This window comes from Saccopteryx leptura, chromosome 8 (assembly GCF_036850995.1).
Source record: "Saccopteryx leptura isolate mSacLep1 chromosome 8, mSacLep1_pri_phased_curated, whole genome shotgun sequence".
Taxonomy (NCBI): domain Eukaryota; kingdom Metazoa; phylum Chordata; class Mammalia; order Chiroptera; family Emballonuridae; genus Saccopteryx; species Saccopteryx leptura.
This window is the reverse complement of record NC_089510.1, coordinates 11,212,284-11,240,122: the sequence shown is the minus strand read 5'-3', so window position 1 is coordinate 11,240,122 and position 27,839 is coordinate 11,212,284. Positions and strand designations below refer to the sequence as shown.

The 27,839-nt window shown below is 38.4% G+C and overlaps 1 protein-coding gene across 1 annotated transcript in view; it reads right to left on the bottom strand.

The window, feature by feature from the left end:
- Positions 1 to 477: 477 nt before the first annotated feature.
- Positions 478 to 27,839, bottom strand: part of LIPI (lipase I) — a 38,891-nt gene continuing 11,529 nt past the window's right edge. Inside the window, exons 3-10 of the mRNA XM_066347311.1 lie at positions 27,215 to 27,323; positions 24,591 to 24,692; positions 20,349 to 20,438; positions 18,821 to 18,988; positions 16,451 to 16,552; positions 11,442 to 11,553; positions 7,450 to 7,626; positions 478 to 617 (exon numbers count right to left, since the gene is read on the bottom strand). Of these exons, the coding sequence (XP_066203408.1) occupies positions 530 to 617; positions 7,450 to 7,626; positions 11,442 to 11,553; positions 16,451 to 16,552; positions 18,821 to 18,988; positions 20,349 to 20,438; positions 24,591 to 24,692; positions 27,215 to 27,323 (948 nt within the window). The 3' untranslated portion in view covers positions 478 to 529. The remainder of the gene's footprint in view (positions 618 to 7,449; positions 7,627 to 11,441; positions 11,554 to 16,450; positions 16,553 to 18,820; positions 18,989 to 20,348; positions 20,439 to 24,590; positions 24,693 to 27,214; positions 27,324 to 27,839) is intronic.

Genomic DNA, 27,839 nt, shown 5'->3' with positions numbered 1-27,839 from the left:
AGTATTATGGACTGTTAGCTTATTGTGCTCTGTAGGAAAATATCTTTATTTACAAAGCATTACAAAAATGCTACATAGATCACTAAACAGAAGGTGTATTTATTTTTATAAGATTTATATTAATGCCAGTAACTTCTCCAAGAGATGAATTTACAATGCAAAACATTCATTTATTTTACCAGTGTGGTCTGAGAAGTAGAGAATGTTGACACAGTATATTGAAGAAACAATTTTTTTCTTTTTTCCTCAAAGATATATTATCTATTAATGATAAGTAATTAAAGGAAACATTCAATGGTAAACTGTTGGTTGAAGAAATCAGAAAGAAACAGCTTACAGAATACATTCAGAATGCTTTGCCATATGCACTTTTAAATTTTCTGTATTTTTTTTATTCTTAAAATTTTATTTAGGAAGTAGAAATATCTGAATCTTTTCTTTTGAACAACGCATTTTAAAAGAAATACATTCCCATGAACAATTTCTTTAAGTCACAAACAAGATGTTACAATTGATGGAAGACGGCATGTTATATTTCCCCTCGTGTGCAGGTGCATGGTTTCAGAAACATTCCCTCGCTTTCTTTAAGGACAAAATCATACATGCACACTGGTGGTCTGTGAGAGAAAGAGGGGAAAATAACTATTAGTAAAACAACATAGTTTCTGTTCTTGTCGTAAATATTAGAATAGTTGGGGCCCTGGCCGGTTGGCTCAGTGGTAGAGCATCGGCCTGGCATGCAGAAGTCCCGGGTTCGATTCCCGGCCAGGGCACACAGGAGAAGCACCCATTTGCTTCTCCACCCCTCCCCCTCTCCTTCATCTCTGTCTCTCTCTTCCCCTCCCGCAGCCAAGGCTCCATTGGAGCAAAGATGGCCCGGGCGCTGGGGATGGCTCCTTGGCCTCTGCCCCAGGCGCTAGAGTGGCTCTGGATGCAACAGAGCGACACCCCAGAGGGGCAGAGCGTTGCCCCCTGGTGGGCGTGCCGGGTGGATCCCGGTTGGGCGCATGCAGGAGTCTGTCTGACTGTCTCTCCCGGTTTCTAGCTTCAGAAAAATACAAAAAATAAATAAATAAATAAATAAATAAAAATTAAAAAAAAAGAATAGTTGGTGCCTATAAATAACTAGTTCTCTAAATGCAGTAGTTGGAACAAACCTATATGACGGTTTCCACTCGCTCATGGCGCTGCACTGGAATGAAGTAAACACAATGTTTACGAGAAAAAACAACTGTTGGGCGGATAAAATGTATTATGCTCACTTTGTTAAAGATGACACAAGGAGGCCGTCGCCCAGGTGATATTAATGTGTGTTGGGGGCAGGCAGGATCTTTGTAGCCTGGGGCTTGGTTTTGGGATTAAGCCTTTCCCACCCTTTTTGATGTGGGGTGGTACAATCCAATCATGCCTCAGAAAGTGACTTTGTATTAGAGACTTCCCTATTTTGTATATTGGATTAAGGGTTTGGATTTCTACACTATAAAATGGGGACAGAGCGAGAGCTGGCGCTCTTGGTTCCTGAGATTATCATTAGAAGAGAGAGCAGAGGAGAGCAGAGAAAGGCCATGTGGAGGAGGCCAGGAGAAGCAGCCAAGATGGTGGAGTGCTGAGTGAGATGCCAGTTTGTGTAGAGTTTGTATTTGGGATAAGGAAGGAGATGGGGAACAGAGGTGAATAAGTCTGGTGAGCTAGAAACCTTTGATTCTAGGAAACTCGGATAAGTCAGTGGCTTTGTGAGCACTGAATGTGACTGGGTTTTGGAGCCCAGTGTGTGTTTTTACTTGCCCGCCGGGTGCAAGCTAGAATTAAAGACTATGGCCCATCAGTTTTTGGCTCCGCTGTTTCTTTACCGACTGTCCGAATCCAATGCGAACCTGCATAGGCCAGAAGGCTGCTGCGATAGTGGCCCTGGCCATGACTTCTGGCTTTACAACAACAAAAACTTTGAGCTTCGACTTCTTTGCTGCTTCACTGGAATAGTGACAGTGCACGGGAGATATTGTTGGGTACTGAAATGCCTGAGACCTGCACTTAACGCAGAGAGAGGCTAAGCTACCTCTTCCACCGTTGGTAGTGACCACGGAAGAGCTGGGCTGAACTGCATGAACAAATGTTGCCAAAATGACTTAATCAATTCTCTTCGCCACCTTCTAAAATGAAAATAATTATGCGTAGAGTACAGCAACATCTTAAAAGTAGTCAAAGTAAAAAAAAACAAAAAAAAAACCCCAAAACTGTTAAACTAGAATTCATAACCAGATAATTTATCTTTTCGCACGAAGGCATCAGAAAGCTTTTTCAGACACTGGTGTCTGAGAAAATTCACAACCAGCAGACCCACACTACAAAAACTTTTTAAAGGAACTCCTTTAGTCAAAAGATAAATTATACTACAGGAAAATATGCATCTACATACGGTATAGAAGTTCACCAGAAATGGTAACTAAGTGGATAAATACATGAATTTTCCTAATTTTTTATAATCTAATAGCTGGACCCTTTAAAAAATAATACATTGTATTGTGGCATTTTAAGTATATATGCAATTAAAATGTACACCAACAACAAAATAAAAGCTAGAATGGAAGAAATGGAATTGTATTACTATAGAGATTTTATGTTATATGTTAAGTGGAAAAATTCACTTGAAGATACACTGTGATAAATTAAAGATTATTATATAAATCCCAAAGAAACTGCTAAAATAATTTTTAAAAAGTTATAATTAGCCCACAAAAGAGATTAAATGGAAGCATAATACTACCTAATTTATACAAAACAAAGCAGACAATGAGAAAAATAGAAACAAAGAACAGATGGAACAAATCTAAAACAAAAGAGCAAGACGGTAAATTTAAACCCAACCATATTCATGATCCCATTAAATTAAAAGATGTAAGTACTCTAATAAATGGCAGAAGTCATCAACATGCAAATTAAAAACACAAGGAGATACCTCAGTATACTTTTTAGAATACTGAAAATAAAAACAAAACAGCAGAACTGGTGAAGGTGAGGCTTTGGTGCAGGAGCACAGTGCATTTCTGACAAGTGCCAGAGACTGCAAACTGTCCCACATCTCAAAACAACAGTCTGTCAGTTTTTATAAAGTTAAACATACACTTACGATATGACCCAGCAATTTTATTGATAAGTATTTATCAAAGAGATATAACACTTTTGTTCACATAAAAATCTGCATGCAAAGGCCCTGACCGGTTGGCTCAGTGGTAGCATATAGGCCCGGCACGTGGAAGTCCCAGGTTCGATTCCCAGCCAGGACACACAGGAGAAGCACCCATCTGCTTCTCCACCCCTCCCCCTCTCCTTTCTCTCTCTTTCTTCCCCTCCTGAAGCCAAGGCTCCATGGGAGCAAAGTTGGCTCGGGCACTAAGGATGGCTCCATGGCCTCCATCTCAGGCACTAGAATGGCTCCGGCCACAAAGGAGCAACACCCCTGATGGGCAGAGCATCACCCCCTCGTGGGCATGCTGCGTGGATCCTGGTCAGGCGCATGCAGGAGTCTGTCTCTCTGCCTCTCTGCTTCTCACTTCAGAAAAATACAAAAAAAAAAAAAAATCTGCATGCAAATATTTATGTTGGCTCTTGTCAGACACAGATAGCAAAAACTGTGAACAAACCATATGTGCTCCAAATGGTGAATTAATAAACGAATCCAGTATAACCATACATAGAATCCTATTCATCTGTAACATTTCATTGATATAAGGGACAACATGGATACATTTCCAATGTATGAAGCTAAGTGAGAAAAGCCCTACTGAAAAGGCTGCATACTGTATGATTCCATTGATACGATGTTTGGGAAAAGGCACGTGTGCCAGGTAGTGAGAGTGAGGAATGAGGTTGAACACAGAGGAGCAGCACAAAGCAGTTTCTGTGATCAATGGGAATGTTCTGAATCTTGATTGTGGGGGTGATTACACGGCTCCGTGAATTTATCAAAACTCATTGAACTGTGTGCCTAAAAGAGTATGTGTTACTGTTAAGTTTTTAAAGGCAGTTTTACTCCAACTTTTCTTAGGCAGTTAATACCAGGACACTTCTACGGAGAATGTCCCTCTCAGTCCCTAGATTTAAAGGCCCTGCTCTTCTGGAAAAATCTAGAAGAGAGTTATGTCATAGTCTCTGTCACAGTTTGTTACGGAGATAATTACTGCCTGAGTGATTACACAGTTGAATCTGGAGCATAAGGCCTCACATTTTTATAACTCACGTCCCCAACAATTTGGCAGTGCTAATTCTCATTAGTTACACATTATCTGTATGGACAGATCTAAATAGGAAAATCGACTAATTGGTTATGACAATTATCTGGGTAATTAAACTTAAAACATGCATTTTTATCCAAACAGCTGTTAGCATCTCCAGCCAGTAGAAAAGTTAAGAGTATTGCTTAACACCCACAATGTATTTTCATTTTTTCCCGAGTACAAAATAACTGTACCTACATTTTATATATTTAGTAAATTTTTATAGTCTATCCACTGTTTAGATTTCTCATAAAAATTAAAATGAAATGCATGCTTACTTTTTGTTCAGTAACATATCTCTATGACTGCACCCTATTTCTTACTTAACTAAGGAAAAAGTTGTATATGATGTCTCTCTGTTTACAATTTAAATGACAGTGGTCACATATGCCTGCTTTTCCTCTTCCCTTATAAGAAATCACCTAAAACAGAGATGCACAGAGAAACACTGGCTGTCTGAGGCTCACGCACATTTTGCATCAAGGCGTGAACATCGTGTGGTGAGGTGGAAGATGTGAAAATGTTCTTTCTCCCTGATATTTCTTCTGTGGATACAAAGCAAGGACTCCGTTCAAAGTTCTGTTAATTGTCTATGCATGGCCAGTGTGTATAAGCAAATACTGGGAAATATGAAGTATCCAACAATAAAGGAAAAACTAAGTTGAATACTCCACAAAAGATGATAGCCACTACCTTATGGTTAGACAGAGAAATTTGCTTGTAAGCAGATCCATGATGTCTCAAAGCTTCAAGTACATGATGACCATACTGTCATCTCTGTGAACAGTAATCCTTGAAGCTATTGCAGTGAATAAGCCGCACGAGGCTTCAAAGATTTAAACAGTAAGAAAGGTACCTAGCCCTGCCTTTGCCCACATACACATAGGGTGGATTATCCGTGGTTCATTTTGCCGTTCACGTGCACAGAACTAAACTTATCTCTCATTTTAAGCTTCTAGCTAAATTTCATCAGTGGCTGTATTTTATATACTCATGACATACCTAATACAGTGGTACCTTGAGATACGAACAGACCAACATACGAATTTTTTAAGATACGAGCTGCAACTGGGTCTGTATTTTTGTTCGAGATCCAAGCAATATTCCGAGATACAAGTCGTGCTTTGGGAAGCTGCCGCTAGTTGGTGCGTTGGTGCACGGGTCTAGTATTAGCAGTTTGATATACGAGTTGACTGATTTATGAGCTCAGTTACAGAATTAATTAAATTTGTATCTCAAGGTACCACTGTATTTACATTTTTTAAATTTCTAGGCTACATGGTTTGTCTGCAGTTTTTTCAAACTGTCAAAAATCTTTAAAAACGTTTTCAATATATTTATTTTTTCAACAATCTATATATAAGTGAACACATGTTATTCAAACCTTTAGTTCTTCAAACATGACCCCGTAACCACTTCCCCTAATATACTTTGTCAAGGAATCATGTTGCTAATATTCTTAACTAAAAATATCCATATATTTTTATATTTTTGTATTTCAATCAAAGAAAAAGGACAGTAAAATTATCCCAAGATTTTTGTATTATGACATCTTATTGACTTTTGAATGACTATTCTTATACAAAGTTACAAAATAACTTACACTTCTACAAATTTTCCCATCTCTTCTATTAATATAAATGTCATCTAAATTAATATTATTTTTATAATTTTTATTCTCCAAAATTCTTATTTCTAAGTTCAACATTCATCAAAAGGCAATGAGGAAATCAAATATATTAATAGAGAAACAAAGAGAAATAAAGATGAAGTGTTGCAATCAACTAAAGATGGAGATTTCTAGCAATCCACAAACACATCAGTACTGGAGCTTAGTTGATGCTCACAGTCCTGTGGGAACAACTCACATATTCAAACTGACAGATTAACTCATTAAGGATCTCTTAGTGGCTCTTAGTGCTTTCGCAGGGGTGCTTTGTGGACATGGATTCAGCCATGGTGAACATATACATCAGTACCATGAGGACAAAGATAGTGGGAAAACCTCTTTGGTTGTGAAGATATGAAACCAAGAAAAATATATTAAATAAGCTTAGAAAAATACAGATAAAGTCTACTGTCTTTTAAAAATAGTACCCATGCAGTAATAATGGAGTCACAATTTTTGGAACGGAGATCTCTGTGATGTTACTGACAAACCAAGACCGGTAACTGTTAGTAGGGTGAGATTCTCTTCATGGTGTTATTGTGTACGTGCTAGATAGAGTCTCACCCTTGTCAGTGTATTCTTGAGGTTGAATCTCCAGTGATCTGTAGAATCTTAGATACAGCAGATGAAAATGGATATTTTTCTCTTCTCAGATAAAAAGTAATAAAGTTACATAATAGAAGAGATCATTGAAAATTATGATGATTTGTAGCTTATATAACCATATGTCTCGTTATAGAGTTTTCAGCCATTGGACTTCATTTAAAAGACTGCATAAAAGGACCCTAAACTACTCTGTCACTATGTATGTATATATAAGAAATTATTGATAAACTTCTAAGACAGACATTTGTCTTACCTTTTTCATTTTTGTTGTGTCTCATGATATAACTGCATGTGTGTTCCTTGCTTGGGTAATGTGATTTCAAATGAGTATCATCCCAGTTAAAAACAAAATGCATTTTCTACCTTTTAGATATTCTAATGAAATATAATTTGAAATATACAATAAACAGATACTTGAGTACATGAATACTGAAACCATTTTTAGCAAATCAATATTCTCCAGTTTAAGGCCCTGGCCAGTTGGCTCAGTGGTAGAGCGTCGGCCTGGCGTGCGGAAATCCCAGGTTCGATTCCCGGCCAGGGCACACAGGAGAGACGCCCATCTGCTTCTCCACCCCTCCCCCTCTCCTTCCTCTCTGTCTCTCTCTTCCCTTCCCGCAGCCGATGCTCCATTGGAGCAAAAGATGGCCCGGGTGCTGGGGATGGCTCCTTCGCCTCTGCCCCAGGTGCTAGAGTGGCTCTGGTCGCGACAGAGCGACGCCCAGGAGGGGCAGAGCATCCTGGTGGGCAGAGCGTCGCCCCCTGGTGGGTGTGCCGGGTGGATCCCGGTCGGGTGCATGCGGGAGTCTGTCTGACTGCCTCCCCGTTTCCAGCTTCAGAAAAAAAAAAAAATTCTCCAGTTTAAAAGATTATACATAAATCAAAACTTAATTCTCTTACCTTTCTGGATACGTAAGTGATTTTAACATGAGACGCTGGATACTATACTGGCACGTAGAACATTGTTGACTGGAGCTCTGACGATAACCCAAACAAATGCTTGAAATGTTTACAACATCATTTAAAAACTGAGCAAGGATCTTGACTTCTTGAAGTTTATAAAATGACTTATTCTGTCTAAACAGAAAATTTGACATACTCAGCATATTAGTAATTTGAAATAGAATTGAACTCTAAAGTCAATATAATATTAATAAATGAGAATAGAGACCAATGTCATAGAAAAAGGCCAAACAATAAATGTTAAAGTATTTATTAAAATAATTTAAAGAGTGGTTTAAAACAAAATGAAGTACTATTTGTATCTCCGTACACAATATTATGGGAATACTTTTTGGGAAAGATGTCGGACATCTTATCTTTCTATGTATTTAGACTGTTCATTTAGCTAAAATTAGAGAAATCATTTATGCTTTTTTTAAACCCTTGACAAATATTACAGTTCCTTGAATAAACTGAGTACTCAAATAATAACCCTTTGTTAGTCTGTGTCAATTTATAAGATATTTATGAGTTAAGGAATTATTATAGAGGACTGAGATTCAAAGGAAAAAATAAATTTAGTGTTTGTAAGTACAGTGACCTGAGCATTGACAATGTACCCAGAACTGCAATACAGCTTTACACGTTTGATCTCATTTAATGACCTCCACAACTCCTTTTATCAGGTACTATTAGTATTACCATCTTACAGATGAGAAGACTGAGTATCAGAGCATATAAGTGCCTCTCTAAGCCAGTGAATGCAAAGCTAGAATGCAAACACAGCCATGTCCACTCTCTTTACTTCCACTCAATTCATCATACCTGCATACCAGGAACAGAGGCCCTGGAGTCTGTGAACATGGGTCTGCTGACTCCAAAGGGACTTCCAAGGAAAAGAGGAGAATGAAGAGGAGGAGGAGGAGGTAATGAAAGGAAGAAGAGGTGAGGAGAGGCGAGGAAAAAGGAGATAGAGACTTTTTAAAAACTATGCTGCAATAATTTCCTTTTTTACTTTATTGATTGATTTTTAGATAGGGGAGAGAGAGAGAAAGAGTGGGGAGAAGTGGGAAGCACCAACTCATAGTAGTTGCTTCCTGTATTTTGCGTTGACTGTGCAAGCCCAGGGTTTTGAACCGGCGACCTCAGCGTTTCAGGTCAACACTTTATCCACTGCACCAGCACAGGTCTGGCAATAATTTCCTCCTTTGAGGCCAGGGCTGGCTTACACAGAAGTGATAATCACACATAGAACAGCCGAAGTGCAACCTGTGGACACTCAGCACTAGTGCCATTTTATGCTTACCCTTGCTCTCTTTTCCTTTGGAATCTCCACAGCAGGTAGACTCTCCGATGGTCACCATCACTCCCTTCAAAGTTCACCTCTGTGCCCTCCCGGCTGAGTTACTATCTCCTCTTTCACAATGTATGTCATTGGTTATGTCTCTAAATATTATCCAAGAGCATATCTAGATTTCTAAGTCAACATATACAGAAGGGAATGTGTTGTCTTCCTCGAGAAATTCCCATCCACTCCCATGGTGTCAAATACCTTTGCTTGGGACCACCAAATCTCTGCCTGCAGCTGAGTCCTGTCTGCTGAATGCAGACACATAATCTACTGTTATTCATCATGTCTTCTTGGGTATCTCAAGGGTGCCTAAAACTCAGCAGGTTCCATCTAAATAACACCTTCCCCAACACCTACCTCTCTCTCCCTTCCTCTCTCTCTCTCTCACACACACACACATACTCTCTCTCTCTCTCTCTCTCTCTCTCTCACACACACACACACACACACACACAATCCTAAAATTTACAAGTTTCCTTACCATTTTAAATTGTACCCCTGTCTATTGCCTAAACCAGACAACTAGGATTCACACTTGTTATCATCCTCTCTTTCAATCCCCACATCAATCTAGCATAAATTCCTACTGACTTTACTTATAAAATGTAAGAATCTGCTTAGAAGTCATCCTCATTTCTCCATCTCCACTGCAAACACAGTCTCGGGACTGCCTCTTGCTCACGCTCTTGTAAGAGTCCTTGTCTCTCCTGCTTCCAATCCACTGTGGTCGAAGTGTCTCTCCATCATAAAAAAGCCAATCCTGCCCCAACTGGACCATCTCAGGTGAAACCCATCAGTGGTTTTCACTTTCCCAGTAAATAAAATATGATCCTGGGACATGTCTTACAAGTTCTCGTTCTTAAAAACTCTAGGTGCTCTCTGAGTCTCTCAGATCTCTCTTGCTCTCCCTGCCTCTGTTTTCAGACACAATGCACTTCCTTCTGCTCCTGAAACGGGCCACGTACCTCTCTGCTTCAGGATCTTTGTCTGTGTTGGCCTCTCACCTGGGAGCCAGAAAAGCAGGCTAAACTCCAGCTCATCAAAATGTAGGTCTCAATCAACAGGTATGAAACCTCTTTAAAGAGACCTTTAGTGGCCCCACTCACTAATTCTCATCCCCCATTTCACGTTTCCTTATACACTACAATGTGCCTCAAGACATTCTGCATGGACAGGTTTTACAATTTTTTTTAGAATTATTTAATTACCTTTATATCTTTACAGCTTAATGAAGGTAGGACCATGCCTGCCTTTCTTATCACCGCATCCTCCATACTTAGCACACACAGTGCCTGGTTCCATGCAGATGGTCATTAAAAATTGTTTCAATAAAGAAATAATAAACATCCTTTTATTTGTATTATATATCTGTAAAGTCATTCTGCTGCACTAGAAAAATTAAGTAAAGACAAAAATCTAATTTGTGCAAAATCATATCCCTAATTTTTGGTGGAGTTCCTGACCTACAGAAGATCTCAGTGACATTTATTGAATAATTAAACTGACTTATTTCCATACATGTCCTGTCTCACTGAATGGCATCATAATATAGTCATAAAGATGAAAACTTTAGGTTACTCTAGATTGGTTTAGTTCCTTCAATTTCTCATGTTTAATCAAAAAACAGGTCTATTCTAAATCCAAAAAACAAACAAATTTCACTTATTTGGATTATGTCCTCATCATCTTTCATATCAGTGATTACAATTGTCACCTTTCTGGTCTTGTTCCACTCTAATCTCCCATCATGCATCTATCTGGGAAACTGTTCTAACCTGAATATCTACTATGGATAGCCCCTGTTTAAAATCCTATATTGGTATATTGTATTTTGGTATCATATTTTAATGTATGTGATTTTAATGACAGAAAAAAATTGATCACACTACAGCATTTATAAAAATCAGGATGCAGAATACATTTTAATCAAAATCCTAATTTTGCTAAATAAAAATGTAGACTGTGGGTGCACAGGGGCATGCACAAAATATAGAAGGAGAAGGGAGGAATGCTTGTAAACCAAGTAGCAATGAGAATATCACTAGATGATGCAACTACAGGTGATTCTCATTTTCTTCTGTACAATATCACACATTTTTAATACAAGCAAATATTCCTACTATAACTTTGAAAAGAAAAATAAAGATCATTTAGAAGTCTCTGGTTTCCTTGGCATCTAACTTGAAATCCCAAAGCATGACTATATTTATTAGCAAAGAATTATTAACAAATAGAATAAATTCATTGGCCTAGTGTAGATGGACAGATTACGGGTGTTTCATATTTCATGTTCCTTTATTTAAAGATGAACTAATTCAAGTATTTGAATAACACACATCAGTATTTCCTGGTCTTCTACGTAAGAACACAATGTTTGCAAAGAAAATCAAGGCTCACAATTTCTTTGCCTTCTGGACGAGTTTGAAACGACTGTCCTACAACTGCAGTCTGTGCTAGAATTGAAATCAGGCACATTCCTGGCTCCATGCCTTTGAAAGTACCTTGGGTAGAAAATTTACACTATTTGGATTATCTTCCAAAGTGGTTGATCTAAAAAAAAATCAGTTTATGAATAAAAATAATACTAAATTATACTTACTGATAGAGCTTTGAGTCTTCAATTCCTCCAAGTTGGTTTAATAATTTAAGTGTAATATAGCCATCCTTCATAGTGTTATCCAAAACAATTATACTGAGAACAAAATAATAAGCTACAAAACAAAAATATAGACTTTAATTCACTTAAAAAATCTACGTATAAGTGGATCCATGCTATTCAAACCTTTACTTCTTTAAACATGACCTCATAACCACTTCCCCTAATATATTGTCCCTTTCTCTGTCACAAAGGAAGAAAGGAAGGAAAGAAAAAAAAGGAGGGAGGGAGGGAAGGAGAGAGGGAGGGAGGGAGGGAGGGAGGGAGGGAGGGAGGGAGGGAAGAAGGAAGGAAGGAAGGAAGGAAGGAAGGAAGGAAGGAAGGAAGGAAGGAAGGAAGGAAGGAAGGAAGGAAGGAAGGAAGGAAGGAAAGGGAGGAAGGAACGGGAGGGAGAGATGGAGGGAAAGGAAAGGGGAAGGAAGGAAGGAAGGAAGGGAGGGAAGGAGGGAGGGAGGGAGGGAGGGAGGAAGGAAAGGGAGGAAGGGATGGAGGGAAAGGAAAGGGGAAGGAAGGAAGGAAGGAAGGAAGGAAGGAAGGAAGGAAGGAAGGAAGGAAGGAAAGGGAGGAAGGAACGGGAGGGAGAGATGGAGGGAAAGGAAAGGGGAAGGAAGGAAGAAAGGAAGGAAGGGAGGGAAGGAGGGAGGGAGGGAGGGAGGAAGGAAGGAAAAGGAGGAAGAGAGGAAGGAAAGGAGAAAGGGAGGAAGGGAGGAAGAAAAGGAGGAAAGAAGGAAGGGAGGGAGGAAGGAAGGAAAGAAAGGGAGGAAGGAAGGGGAAGAAGGGAGGAATGGAGGGAAAGGAAAGGGGAAGGAAGGAAGGAAGGAAGGAAGAGGAGGAGGATGAGAGGAAGGGAGGAGGGAGGACGAAAAGGAGGAAGGAAGGAAGGAAGGAAGGAAGGAAGGAAGGGAAGGAAGGAAAAGAAGGGAAGGGAAGGGAGGAAGGAAGAAAGGAAGGAAGGAAGGAAGGAAGGAAGGAAGGAAGGAAGGAAGGAAGGAAGGAGGGAGGGAGGGAGGGAGGGAGGGAAGGAAGGAAGGAAGGAAGGAAAAGCAAATTGAGAGATATTCCAGAGAACAAATTCAATACAAAAGATTCAGTCTCATTTCTTTATATTAACAATGTACATGAAGATACCAAGAAATTTAAATATCAGCTACCATCACTCAAAAAATAAAATACCTAGGTATACACGTAACAAAAGATGCACAGTTTCTGTATGCTGAAAATTACAAAATGCTGATGAAAGAAATCAAAGTTTCAAAGCAAATGAAGAGATACATGTTCATGAATCAGAAGACTCAACATGGTAAAGATGTCAGTTTTCTCCAAAGTGATCTGTAGGTTTAATGTAATCCTCACCAAAATTCCAGCAAAGTTTTTGTATATATAGACAAACATTTTTAAAATATATATTGAAAGGCACCTACCTTAGAATACCTAAAATAATAATGACAAGGACAAGTGAGAAGAAATTATTAATCTCCCAGATAATAAATCTTATGGCATAGCTCTAGTAATACTGAGTGATCTTACACAAAAGGTAAATGTATAGATCAATGAAACGGAATGGAAAGTATAAAATAGACCCCAAATAAATAGACCTAAACAAATACACTTAATTTATATTTGATAAAGTTGCAAAAACATTTCACTAAAGTAAGAATAGCCTTTTCACAAATGTTACTGGAAAAATGGACATCCAGAGCAAAAAACAAAAACAAAAACATGAACTTCCACCTAAACCTCATGAATTATACAAAAGCTAAACTAAAATGGATTACACACTTAAATGTAACATATTTAAAAAAAAAAAAACTTTTAGAAAAAGTTGTAGAAGAAAATCTTCAGGACCTACAGCTCAACAGAGTTCTGAGACACCAAAAACACGTTCCACTAAAGAAAAAAATGGTAAATTACCTCATCAAGTGTAAATACTTTTGACCCTTTGAAAGCCCTTATGAAAAAGATACAGATAGTCAAGTCTTTTTCTGTTAGAGATGGAAAAAATATTTGTAAACCAAATAGCCCAAAAAAGCTACTATCAAAAATATTGAAGGCCCTGGCCAGTTGGCCCAGTAATAGAGTGTCAGACCAGCCTGTGGAAGTTCCAGGTTTGATTACTGGCCAGGGCACACAAGAGAAGCGCTCATCTGCTTCTCCACCCTTCCCCCTCTCCTTTCTCTCTATCTCTTTCTTCCCCTCCCGCAGCCAAGGTTCCATTGGAGCAAAGTTGACCTGGGCACGGAGGATGGCTCCATGGCCTCTGCCTCGGGTGCTAGAATGGCTCGGATTGCAGCGGAGCAACGCACCAGATGGGCATAACATTGCCCCCTGGTGGGCATGCCAGGTGGATCTGGGTCAGGCAAGTGTGGGAGACTGTCTCTCTGCCTCCCCCTAACCCCCCTTCTCACTTAAGAAAAATACAAAAAATATATATATTTATTAATATAAGTATATATATTTATAGAAATATTTATATATTTATAGAAATATTTCTATAAATATATATATTTATATTTATATAGTGAGAGAGAGAGAGCCTGACCAGGCAGTGGTGCAGTTGATAGAGCATTCGACTGGGATGCCAAAGATGCAGGTTTAAAACCCTGAGGTTGCTAGTTTGAGCACAGGCTTATCCAGTTTGAGTGCGGGGTCGCTAGCTTGAGCGTGGGATCATAGGCCTGACTCCATGGTAACTGGCTTGAGCGCAAAAGTCACTGTCTTGAACCTCAAGGTCACTGGCTTGAACCCAAAGTTGCTGGCTTGAGCAAGGGATCGCTTGCCCTGCTGTAGCACCCCAGTCAAAGCACATGTGAGAAAGCAATCAGTGAACAACTGAGGTGCCGCAATGAAGAACTGATGCTTCTCATCTCTCTCCCTTCCTGTCTGTCTGTCTGTCTGTCTCTCTCTCTCTCTGTCTCTGTCACAAAAAAGTGTGTGTGTGTGTGTGTGTGTGTGTGTGTGTGTATGGAAAGAGAAAGAGAGAGAGAGAACCCTCAAAACTCAACAGTTTAAAAAAATCCAATTAAAAAAATCCACAAAAGACACATTGCATCAATGAAGAATATATAGAAAAGATATTCAATATCATAAGTTATCAGGGCAACAAAACTTTAAAAACTGCAATATGGTATCACCATTTGTTTATCAGAATAAATAAAACTTTATTTAGTTTTTAATTTTTATATGTTTATTTTATTGATTTTAGAAAGAGGAAAAAAGAGAGAGAGAGAGAGAGACAGGAAAATCGATCTGTTCCCGTACGTGCCCTGCCTGGGGATCGAATGGCCAGCCTCTGGGCCTTGGCACGATGCTCTAACCAAGTCAGCTACCCAGGCAGGGCAGAACAAATACAACTTCTAAAATAATGACAACAGCAAACACTAGTAAGAAATCAGAGATAAGAGATCATCCATATTTTGCTGACAGGAATGTAAAATGGTAGATACTCTGAAAAAGACATTGTCAATTTCTTATAAGGCTACATCAACAATTAGCTTCTGGCCCAGAAATTACATTCCTGGGCTTATACAATAAACAAAAACTTAAATTCACACAAATATTCAAAGCAGCTATATTCATAATAGCCAAAAAATAATAACATCTTAAAGTTCTTCAACAGATGAATTAAACGAACTGTAGTACGGACATAGTCTGGAATACTACTAAGCAATAAAGAGGGATGAATTATTGATAGATGTTATATAATAATGTGGCTGAACGTCCAGAGAATTATGCTTAGGAGGAAAAAAGACCAGTTAAAAGGTCATATACTAAATTATTCCCCTTAGGTTACATATTCAAAATAAAAGGTCAGGAATTTATTAATGGATAAGAGGGGTCAGAAACAGCAGGATGGAAGGAAGGTGGTATATGTGGTCATAAAAGTACACCCAAGGGGTACTTGGGGTGACAAAGATGTTTAACAACTTCACTGAGGCTACAGATACATGGTCCTGTATGTGTGATTAAATTGTGCAGAGCTAAACACACACATACACATACATGCACATATGAATAAGATGTATGCATTGTATCACTGTCAATATTGTGGTAGTGAGATTATATATATTTCATAATGTTGTGAAAGTTAATTATTGAGGAAAACTGGATAAAGTGGACACAGAGCCTCTCTGTATTACTTTTTATATATGTATGTAAATCTAAATTTAAATTTAACTCAATAAAAATTTAATTTTATAAATGGACAGGCCCAGTTCTGGATAGTAGAAAACATCACTAATGTTTAAAGAATTATAATGTCTCATAATTGATGGCACTTGTGACTGCAAAATATTAGCAACTGACCTAAACATATTTGTAAATATGAGAACCTATTTTAAATATTGATCCCTCATTAACCAAGGTCAATGATAGTGACTGAAAAATTTGTTCCCAAGTCTCCATAGAGTAGAATGTACTTTCATTTATAAAGCACTTAGGACTTTTTATGTCTAAAGAGAATAATTTTGCTTTCTTAACTAGCCCCTCATATATCTACAGTAATTATTTAATACATTTCTAAAAGATTCTCTCTTATTCTTCAAATGTTTTCCTCTTGTTTAACCCTGAATATGTTGGAAAAATTATCATTTATTTGCACACTTTTTTGCATTTATATATTCTCAGTTCTTAAAAGTATGGTAAAAGTATAGATAGATGTCTTAAACTCTATAACCTGTTATATACTGACATGACTCTAAGGGTGAGAAGGATAGTCATGTAACTTTTGGGGAAAAAATAATATTGTTTATTGGAAAAAGACTACCAAAAGCATATGTTTATTTTACTTAAAAAATCCAATCCTTACTTAAATTTGTACAACTAGTTCTAACAAATTTTAAAGTTTCTTGAAAGTACATGATAAAATTTGAGTAGGTAGAAAGAACATTTTGGATAAAATACAAATTAGTACATAAAATTAGTCATTTGTTTATTTGATAAAAATGATAACTTACTACAGAATGGATTTATGCCACTGGTATCCAAAAACACAGTGGTCGTAAGAGATCTTTTTCTTCTTTCTTTCAAAACATCTTTCCAAAGCTCAGCTTGATAACCTGAGATTTGAGAAATAGAACATTAAAAACTAACTACCATCAAATAGCATGCAAAAACTTCAAGTTCCTAAAGGGACTAAAGCATCAATGTATAATAATAATATTATTGTTCTATTTACTTATTATATGATATAAAATTATTATTCATGGATTTTTACACCTTAAAATTTTCAAATAATTTCACATTTTTTAATTACAATAATAATTCTTAAAGATTTAAAAATAAATCAACATCCTGCAAATTTTATCAGACCTTAGCATACTCCATATGGCTACAGTCCATTTGTAGACATTTTTACCATTGCATTACAAATACAGAATTTTACTGGTAACTCTTTTTAGTAAATGCAGCAAAATAAATTGATGTGATAAACTTGAACTCTAAATTTAGTTCAGTGAGTACAGCACCCAATACTTCTATATATACATTCATATAAATATGGTATGCATATGTAGACATTATATATAATATATAGTATAGATAGCATCTATATACTGTACACTATATATTACATGTGTAATATATTTTAGACACATACATTAGATCAGTGGTTCTCAACCTTTCTAATGCCGTGACCCTGCAATACAGTTCCTCATGTTGCGGTGACCCCAAACCAAAAAATAATTTTGGTGGCTACTTCATAACTGTAATTTTGCTACAGTTATGATTCAGAATGTAAATACCTGATATGCATTATGTATTTTCTGATGGCTTTAGGCGACCCCGGCGGGGTCGTGACCCACAGGTTGAGAACCGCTGCATTAGATGAACATAAGGAATATGTGTTATATACACACATGTATACAATTAAGATGCATCCAACTTATGTATTTTTCCCCATTGTTAACTCCAAATGTGAGATCTGAATATAGCAGAAAGGATACTTACCTGGGAATTCAGAGGTTTAAAGCTAGTGCTCACTTGTGCCCTTAAATAATTTATATGTTCACCCAAGGCCACAATTTTCTTAAGCAATGGGACAAGAAAAGCAATCTCCAACATGAGGTCTGAAGAAAACTATAGTAATTCAACAAACTCTCTCGTGGACTAATAGGGGTCTATGAGAAAACAAGTCTGGCAAACCCTGCTTATTTCCTGCTTCTCCTTGGCGATTTCCTGTACTTTAGCCCTAATCTCCTATGGAGGAAAACTGCCAGGAGGCTGGTTAATTTCAGCCTTTGTAATTGCAACCCATTTCATTGAGCCCCTTCACTTTGGAAACTTTTCTGGAAGATCTTGACATGATACTGATCAGATGTTTACAAGCTCAGGACTAAGTCTCCTATTCTCTTTAGAAAACCCTGACCAAACAGCCTTTGCGATTCTTTCCAGCTCTAACATTCTATTTTTATGTGGAATCATTTTCATTAAACTGCTCCCTGGCAGGCTTTCGTTATCAGAAGTGGCGATGCTTAGTTCCTCTTACCAAGCTTTACGGATTTGGAAGGTTTGAATGGTGGATGAGCCGTGTCTGCTTGCTAATAGCCAGTGCAAAGCTATGACTCCCACCTCTTCACTTGTTCCTAACACTTTCCATAAGAAAAACAAAAACAAAACAAAACCCCAGTGCCACTGATAATGCACACATCTTTCTTTAGTGGAAATATAGGTGGATGATCACAGCTAAATCTTTTTATAAGCTAAGCAAGCAAGCTTAATACAGAAGCAGATGTGGTGGTAACCTATTTGCTAAGGGGGCTGCACATAGCATAGCAACAGGGGCTGGGGTCGAGCTCATTGGCGAATTCCAAACCTAAACTTCTGATAAGGGTCTTTTAACCAATAGAATGCAAACGTTTGTCTCTTTTTCTTTTTTTTCTCTTCTCTCTCAGCTTCCCAGAGTCCCTATCTGTCTCTGCTTCTTGAACGACCTTGGGCATGTTACTCCTAACAGAACAGGAGCAGGACCTGCCTGTAACCCTTAAGTTCCCTGTTCCATTAGTGCCCTGCTTATTTTCTGATCTTCTCTTGGTCCTTACAGATGACAGATAAGATCTCTCTGTATATCAAGAAGAAAGATCATCATGAAACCACCAAATATGCCCACTACATCAAACACAGAAAGGCAGTTGATCCAGTTCCCCTCACCAAACATCTTAATTTTAAGTAAGAAGTGAACTAGTTTTTCCAGTTGTTCTACAGATAATTTTTCCAAAACATGCTGACATACTCAGAAATAAATATGAAAGCTTCCAGCAGAAAACACTAACATAATTATGTACTCATTTTTCCACAAAAATTATAGTAATCAAAGCAAACTCTCTTACCTAGCCTAGGACATGATTTTTTCTTCAAGTCGTCACAATCCACACAGGAACCAGTCTTGTAATCTCCATATGAATGACAAGGAAATGAAATAAAATTGCACTTCGTTTCCAAAGCTGCCATGAACAAGTGAATTGCTCTCTGGTGGTCACATTTTAAAAATTTTACTCCTTAATTGGTAGAAAGCAAGCAAAAGAATTGTAGATATATTGAACTAAGTTTAAGCATATTAGAGAAAAATGAAAGATTAAGTTCTATTCAATACTGTGTCTTGTGAATATTAAACTGTGATTACAGTGCAGTGTTACCGTGAGCAACTAAATAAATCATCCCATTGAAAGTATAAATTTACTATGATTTTTACATGATATTTAAAATAAATTTTCTTTTTTTTCCTTTTCTTCTTTTTTCCCCAAGTGAGAGTAAGGGAGATAGACAGACTCCCACATGTGCTCCAATCCACCTAGCAAGTACTGGCTAGAGCCAATGCACTGCTCATCTGGTGTCATGCTCACAACCAAGCTATTTTCAGCGCCTGAGGTAGTGGCTCCCTGGAGCCATCCTCAGCACCCTGGCCAATGTACTCGAGCCAATTGAGCCATGGCTGTGGGAGGGGAAAGGAGAGAGAGACAGAGAAGGGAGAGGGGGAGGGGTGGAGAAGCAGATGGTCGTTTCTCCTGTGTGCCCTGATGGGGAATTGAATCTAAGACATCTACATACTGGGCTGAGGCTCTACCACTGAGCCAACTGGCCAGGGCTAAAATAAAATTTTTCTAAAGTAATAATTAACACAGCAAAAGATGTTTAATTTCGATAATTTAACTGATTCTACAAACATGGTGCTACCATACTTAATAACTAGTATATACATCTCTCCTTCCTAACCCTTTACCCTTAGCATTTCTACTCTGTCAGAGATGACTGTGAAATCAGGCGATACTAAAACGTTAGCATGCCTCTTTCCTTGCCAAACTTCTCACACCCATATCCCTTCTACCAAACTCCTCCTGCTGCAATGGCATTTAGCAATGTGTTACCATACCAGTTGCCACTGGAGAACTCAACACTTCTGATGAAGTCTCTGAGGTTAGCCAGATTCCACACCTGGAGTAGTTGCTCAGCCATTCATGTACAGAACAATCCAGTGCAAGAGCTTATTAATCTGTCTGTACGATACTGGGATGACAGCAAAGATTAAATCCTGAGACTAGACTTGTATTATATGATACTTGGTTGGCTACACGTGTTCCTTCAATGACTTATAATTTTTCCTAATGTGAAAATTATGAACTAAAACTGCTGAAACTCAAATGTAATAGGTCTCATCCATGACGATCTGGGATGTCTACTGGTAACATTTACAAACTTAGCAGGATAAAACTAAACTATGTTTTACCAATAACTCCTGGTTCATGGACAATGGTAATCAAGATCATGCTCACCGACTAAGAGAGGGAAAAGAAAAGTCTATCGATTGTCTTTCATCATTTTGAAGCATATGTAATTCATTTGAAAATATAAATGGTATACCTGAAAATATTGACTTAGGACAGCCAGGCTGTTTCTTTCCTCCATTTGGATAAAAATCTATATGTCCCAAAGGCTCCTGAATGCCTAAACCTGAGAAGAAAGGCACCCAAGAATCACCAAGTGCTTCTAATCAGATCAGCAACACTTACTTGCACAAAACAAAATCTCATCTAGCATCTATTGAAGGAGACTTTTAAGTTTTGAATTGAAAAGGAAACAAATGCAACTTTCAAAAAGATGAGTTTTTCTGGTATTGTTTTCTCGAATCAATTCCTCGTGAAAGGTGTGGCTCATGAATGTGACCCATTTACCAGTCCCCAGTTTATTCTGGGCCCGTCACACAGTTCTTTGGGCTGTGATGAATATACATGAAAAAGAAAAGTGAAGCAAGAGTCCTTATTGCCATGGAAATTACATCCCAGTGGAAGCAAGACGTAACAAACAAGTAAAACTACAGTATGTCAGATAAGGGCTACAAGAAAATCTAACTGAGTAAGGGAAGAGTAAGTGACTAGCGAAGGCGGTGGTCTGCACCTTGAAGTAGTTTAGTAGAGAACCGCCCACGGAGGAGGCGAGTTGAGCAAGGACGTGAAGCGTGTGAGGGGTGTAGGGAACTGTGTGAGCGTGCTGGGGCACTCAGAGAAGCCAGGGGAACGAGAGCGGCATGTGCGAGAGGGAGCCCTGGCAGAACTGAAGGCAAGTCACACAGGATCTTTTGGGCAAGTGCGGTAACTTCTTCTCATTATGGGTAATAACACCTGGGACTTGGTGCTAGATTCACAAATTTAAAAAAGTCTGAATGTGCTGTTTCAGCTGGAACAAGTTGGACCGGAGTGACCTGAAACACGGAATCGTGATTTAAGGGCTCCGTACATCTGTAGTTCCTCGAGTACTGGGCAAAGTGCAAATTCCAGGTCCGTGGCCAATATGGCGTCTACAACCCAGGAAGCCATAGGAATGAGATGGGGCAGCAAACTCGGATATTCAGGACTGTGATTAGATATAAATTCTTGCTCCCAAATAAGGTTGCCCATGCTTTGGCAGAAGAAATAGCCCACAACATACTAAACTCTTGAGAGAGATCAGTAACAAATTGAGCATAACGAAGATAAATACTGAGATCAATAGTAGGGATTAAGATACAACAATCTGATTTAATTCTAGTATGTCACAGAACAAGTTCATAGCTAGGGAGGTGTCCCCAGGACATGAGATCATAGGGCATGGGGGAGGGGATTTAGCAGATAAGGAAAGACCAGTATGATTTACCCGGCTTCATTAGAAGCCCTTAGCATTCAGAGACTGTGTAGTTGTGATTTGATTGCGACAGTGGAAAGGGTAAGCTAACAATCCCTCTTTACATCCTATTGTCCATTTAGCTTGTGGAATTTAATCAAGGATAAACAATCTCCAGAAAATGACCCCTGACTCTCCCTCCCCAAAAAAAGTCCAATAACTTTTGAGTTCTTCAAAATTTCCTCATATCTGAACTCAGCATGAAGTTCCAAGTCTCAGGGTTCCAGGTTCAGAGCCATCATTTCCTCCAATCGGCCACTGAAGCAGAATCAGCCGAGAGGACCGCTCAGGAATCGAGGCAAAGCAAGGTATTTATTATTAGCTTACAAGCAGACAAGTCAGGCATGTCATTGCCCTTTGATCAGATGGAGGGGGCAGAACAGGTGTGTCTGCTAGGTCATTCGTTTCCTTGCTTTCAAGAAGGGTGAGGAGAGCATATATGGGCTCTGAATTCTCTTGTTACTGTTTCGTAACACAGATGCAGAAAAGAATCTAGAGCATGATGCTAGTGGTTACTTTTTATCTTATGTTTTTACTCAGAAGCAAATGTTACACTTTGATAAAAGCACCCTATTTTCTATTATAATTAACAAACCATAGAACAACTTAAGAAATGGATTCAAACTACTGGTTCTCACACCCATGAACTTGTATCGGAGTTACTAATAGAAGTTTTAAACATATTGAAGTCTAGGCCTCACTATTGGAGAGGTTGTGACAGGGGTCAGGACCCAGGTGGTTGATGCTAGTGATTATTATAAAGCCAATAGCCACTTCGCCACTTGACACTCATGTCAGGAAATAGTAACTTAGAAGCCCGAAGTGTGCCCTTATCCAATCACCAGTGTCTCTCTTTCCTCTAATAATAATAATAATAAACAGTTATCTTTTCTGTGAATAAAATAAGTTATTTTTGCTATTCTTTACCTTTTAAACATGTCTCCCCAAGACATTATGATTTAGATTTGGCAGTTTTGAAAATATAAATAAATTCACTCATATTTCACGTATGTTTTTGTGTCAGGCTTCCTTAGAGTATCAGTATACAGGGTAGGGAGAAATAGGTTTATAGTTGTTAGTAAGGAAAATAGTACAGTAATGAATATATAATAACATAAGAATCGACTGTTTTGCATAGTCACAACGGTAAACCTCCTTTTGCCCCGCCCTGTATTTGTGATATTAATCCACATATCAGGTGAATATGTCGGGTCAAAAACCTCTGTTCCCCATTGGTGACTGTCATGAGAAGATCAAGCCAAAATGCCAATTCTGTGGCATCTAGTGGCAACTCATATCTGAAAGGCTATCATCGAAAGATGTTGAGAGTACAGCTGGCCCATTGGGTTCTTGCATGCATAGATTCAACCAACTGCAGAACAAAATGTTCAGAAAAGAATATTACATTGTTGCTGACATGAGTGAACAACGTGGTTGGGCCTATGAGGGTGGCATCTGTAATGAATATTACAGACTTTTGTCCTTGTCAGTATTCCCAAACAATACAATAGCACAACTATGGACGTAGCCTTTATATTATATTAGGGATTAGAATGAATTCAGAAAGGAAAGTATACCAGAGGATGTGTGTAGGGTTAATGCATACACTACACCATTTAATATGTATAAGGGCCTTGAACAGCTGCAGATTTTGGTATCAGTGGGGGTCCTGGAATCAATCCCCTGTGGCTTCCAGGAAATGATTATACAAGATAATAATACAAAAGAGTCTATCAGGAAAAGTAAAAAATGCACACCATACAAGAAAAAGTATAAAGAGCTAACTCAAAAGGCCATGGGCAGAAGAGAAGTTGGGATTTCAGAACTTCTGAAGCACGTGAAGCACGTGAGAGTGACTGGGCAGCAGGTGTGCCGTGCATGGCAATGTGGTGGCTAGAGGGCTAGGGATACAGAGACTCCAGGTGCCGGGTTACTGTCCTAGGAAGATGAGACCTAGGCCCTTTAGGTGAACTTAGATTCCAAATAAGGAGAATTGTTTCCATTAGAGGCACAGCCCATTGGCATATAGACACAGAAGTTGAAAATGTCCTCTGTGGCATTCATATTCCACACAACAGTACCGGTACGGATCACCACAAAGTAAATTGAGACGAGTGTGGGAGCAAATACATTACCTGGACCAAACTGAAAAGAGAGCTGAGGAAACAGGAAGGCCAAGGCCGTCTCGAGTGTCACTTCCTCCTGTCTCTAGCTGAGCCCCGTCTTTCCCCCTCGCCCACAACCACACCTTGATCAGGGCAGCCTGCCAGACAAAGTGCAGACTCTGTAATCAGGAGGGATGATTTCAAATCCTGCCGAGGCCTCCTACAGGCTTGTCACCTGGACCCTAGCTGCCCTGGTCGGTAAAACGTGGACAATAACGTTCACTTATCTCAAAGGGACTTAGAACAATTGCATAATGAATTCACACACAGCACTTAAAACACTGCTCGATAAATATGAGTGCACCGTGTTTCAGAGGGGTTTGAGGTTGTCTAAATTATTCCTTGAAAGTGTCTGCCCAATTACTCTGCCCCAAACTACCAATAATAAATAGTCTGTTGACATCTTCAGGAAGATGGTTGAAAACAACAGAAAAATCATTTTGCTCCCTTTTGGGAAAAGTATTCTCTGTCTGTGCCTGAGCAGCTGCGCCCTGTCCTAGCTGATGTAATCACAGAGAGACATCGCGTGGAGAGAATGGTAGTAACCTCAATACATTAAGCACGGGGGAAACTGACTAAATCAGAAGCTGAAGGCAAACAGCGCCATCTGGCATCACGGGATTTCACTAACTCAAAAAACAGCACTTGTGGGAAACTGAATCGCTACATAGAGACTTCTCATCACTTGATAAACTACTCTTTCCCTTCTTGTGTTCTATCCAAGCATCTATATCCATTTTTTTATTTTCAAATAATTAAGCAATGAATCCTGCATCGTTACCATCGCTATCAGAATGGATGACGTCCACAAACTGCGCGTCAGTGTAATCTAATCTGTCATTTGATGGTTTTCCCGAGAATTTTGGCCCGGCAGGGTCAAGACCTAAAATTCAAGAAAGGAACTATCAATCTATTAATCAAGCCCTAATATAGTGTTCATGGGATCATATGCTTGCATCATTATTACATCATAAACATAAGCCTGTACAGTTTTAGCATAAACCTGTCTAAAACCAAGCAATTATCTTTACTATTTCAATAATACTTTTACCAATCCTCAAAGTTTATTAACAATACGGTATTAAGCCACACTATCAATGTCTCAACAAAACACTGTAGTTTTTCTTTAAGTACGTTTTTAAAGATGTGATTAGAAAATAAATTGGTAAAACTTTAGTAATCAATTACTATAGTCCTGATAGGGTTAAAAATCAATACCATCCCAGTCCTGTCTTGACGCTTGTAACTTCCTAGTTCATCTTGGACCTATCTATACGTCTAAAATGACTTTTAGGTGTTAGGAGAAATTTGTGCTGCGGGATCTAGCAAATTTATTACTATTTTCTATTTAAATAAACACACTTATTTATCCTGCATTTCTCACAAAAGTTTACCATACACACGTAAGGAAAAAATATATTAAAAGTTCCATAGAATATGAATATATTTCTAAAGTATTTGGCATTCTAAATAAAAATTCTAGGTTCACACTCCTGCTGGAGTGTGTCAAAAAAAAGAGGGAGGAGATTAAGTCCAACACCTTGAGAAGATCTATGCATGGGAGACACAATCATCTTAAGAAGATGTTTTTAAAAGTAAAATATAATGTTGCTTATCTCAGGCCCTTCTATTATTCCTAGTTTATTTAGCCCACTTATTGCACACGGCAGACACTTCTATTCCCATAGATTACTCTAATGTAGAAGCACCACATTTTCTGTCCTTGTTAACTTTTATAATTGCTTGGCATTATGGAACCTTTCAAAATGGACTAACTATGTGAGTAAACTGACCTTAAAGTAAAGTAGGCTTACCACCAGTTTACACTGAGCTAGGGTGGTGATCGAAAGAGAGCGGGTTTTGGGAGCTAGACCTTCGTGTAAATCCTGGCTTAAACTGCTGCTTGCTAACTTGAATCCTCTCATGTTCACTGCGTTAGCCTCAGTTTTCACATTTGTATAATGACGATGATATGAAAATCGATCACAGTAAGGTATACTTAAAGGCTAGTAAACATCCTAATAATCTGTACAAATTACCCATATCTCCCTTCCCCCTTTGTTTAATGTCACTAAAAAAACACTCTCATCTTTTATTCACACTTGAAATTATCACAGATCTTCTATAGACATGGACCTGCATAATCTTTAAGAAGTTCAATTTGTTGGGGAGGGATAGTATCCAACAATTCTAAAGTCACCACCATCCTGGTTCCAGTTGGGTACTAGAATTATTGAATGAGGTCACTTTGTAAATTATATAGGTGTCTAACCAGTATCCTGAATACTTGAAACTAATATAATATTGTATTGAATGTCAATGGTAACTGAAAAATAAAATAATAATAGAATAAAATGAAATACTCATTGATTGACACTTAGGTTTACTGTGAGGTCCAGGGAACCCTTTAGATGAGTTGGTGCTGAGGAATAGAACCGCCTGGCTGGATGACATCAGAGGCAGGGAGAGACGCTGGTCAGCACCCTCCAGTGGCAAGTCCACCCTAAAGAAGTGGAAGCATGCTTGCTGTGTCTAGCTAAGCCGCTTCGGCCACTGTCCCCTAAAAGCAAAACGTGCTCCTAAGAGACAGGGGGCAGAGAAAAAGAAGACTTGTGCTCCAATTTGGGTTCTCTGAGTACTTAGGCTGCACCCCAGAGCTAGGAAGACCAGACGGCCATGGTTTTCCTGGCATGGGCTGCTGTGCGGTGAGGCTGCAGACCAGACACCTCAAGGGGGCGCCATTTCCATCACCTCCCTAGACGTGCACAGCTGACCCTGTGCAGCCAGGCTCCGCGGCCTTCCAGCGAACTCATGCCCACCTGAAATGGAAGTCTTCCAATGCAAAGGACAGCTGTGGTTCTAAAAAAATAACTTATCAGCATTCCTAAAGGGAAGCATGGAAATCGTGTCAGCATGATTTGGTTACCAAGCTTACTGCATGAGGTAACTGTTCAGGCAAGCTGAGAGAAACTGGGAGCTGGAATCCCTTAAGCTCGAATACCTACCCCTGATTCTGTTGTGGTTCCAGGAAGTTTTTAAAAGAATTGAAATACATCAGTTTGTGACAATGAAATACAGTGCATGTTTATAATTTTAGTTAATGCATGAAAAAAGTTTTCGTTGAATGAACCAAAGTTTCCTCTAGGTTGTGATAATGTGTCCTTAAAATTCACCTCGCTTTGCAGAAGTCGATCTGATTCTTTGCAGTTCTCTAAGATAAGCTCAGTTAAGAACAAAATAAGACTTCAAAGTCCAACTAAAACAAAGATAACATTTGAATATAATATAAAAAAAGAAATGGTGCATCATTTTTATTGCTTAAATGTTATATTTAGTAAATTTTAAATAAAGTAACTTCTGATATTTAAAGTATGCTAACATTAATTTTTTTCAAAAACATTTTACCTGTTATTCTTCCAAGTTGACCTTGAAACATCTTTCCAACAAATCCACTAATATGAGCCCCTAAGCTCATACCTATGAAATGAAAATTATCAAGAGACGCTCCATGCTTCTGCAATTAAAATCACAGTATTAGGATTTCCATTTCATAGAATCACAAATCATATCTATTGCATCAGTCTTCTCGATTTGTTATTTTTTTCTCGTTTAACCCATTTCTGGGAAATAGGAAATAAAACTTTTTAATTTCAAAACTATTATTTTTTTCACCTTCTATAAAATATCCAATTTTTCTTTATACATTTTTAATAATTACATTAAAATTTTATTTAAAACAATTGAAAGCTTTGCCATCTAATATCTATTATGCAAAATAATACATTTAATTAATAAAGTATTTTATAACAATAATCATGAAACACTGGGTACTTACTTTGCACTAGCTACATTGATAAGTGCTTCATAACTCTCACATTTAATGTTTAAAATGGTCCTATGAGTTATTTACTTTTATCTGTAACGTTTGGGTTCAGGGCGCTTTTAAAACCAGAGCCCCCTTTAAAACTCAAATTCCAGCCACCCAACTTCTTACCCGGGCTCAAGACAGAACACTTTCCTCCCCCACTGT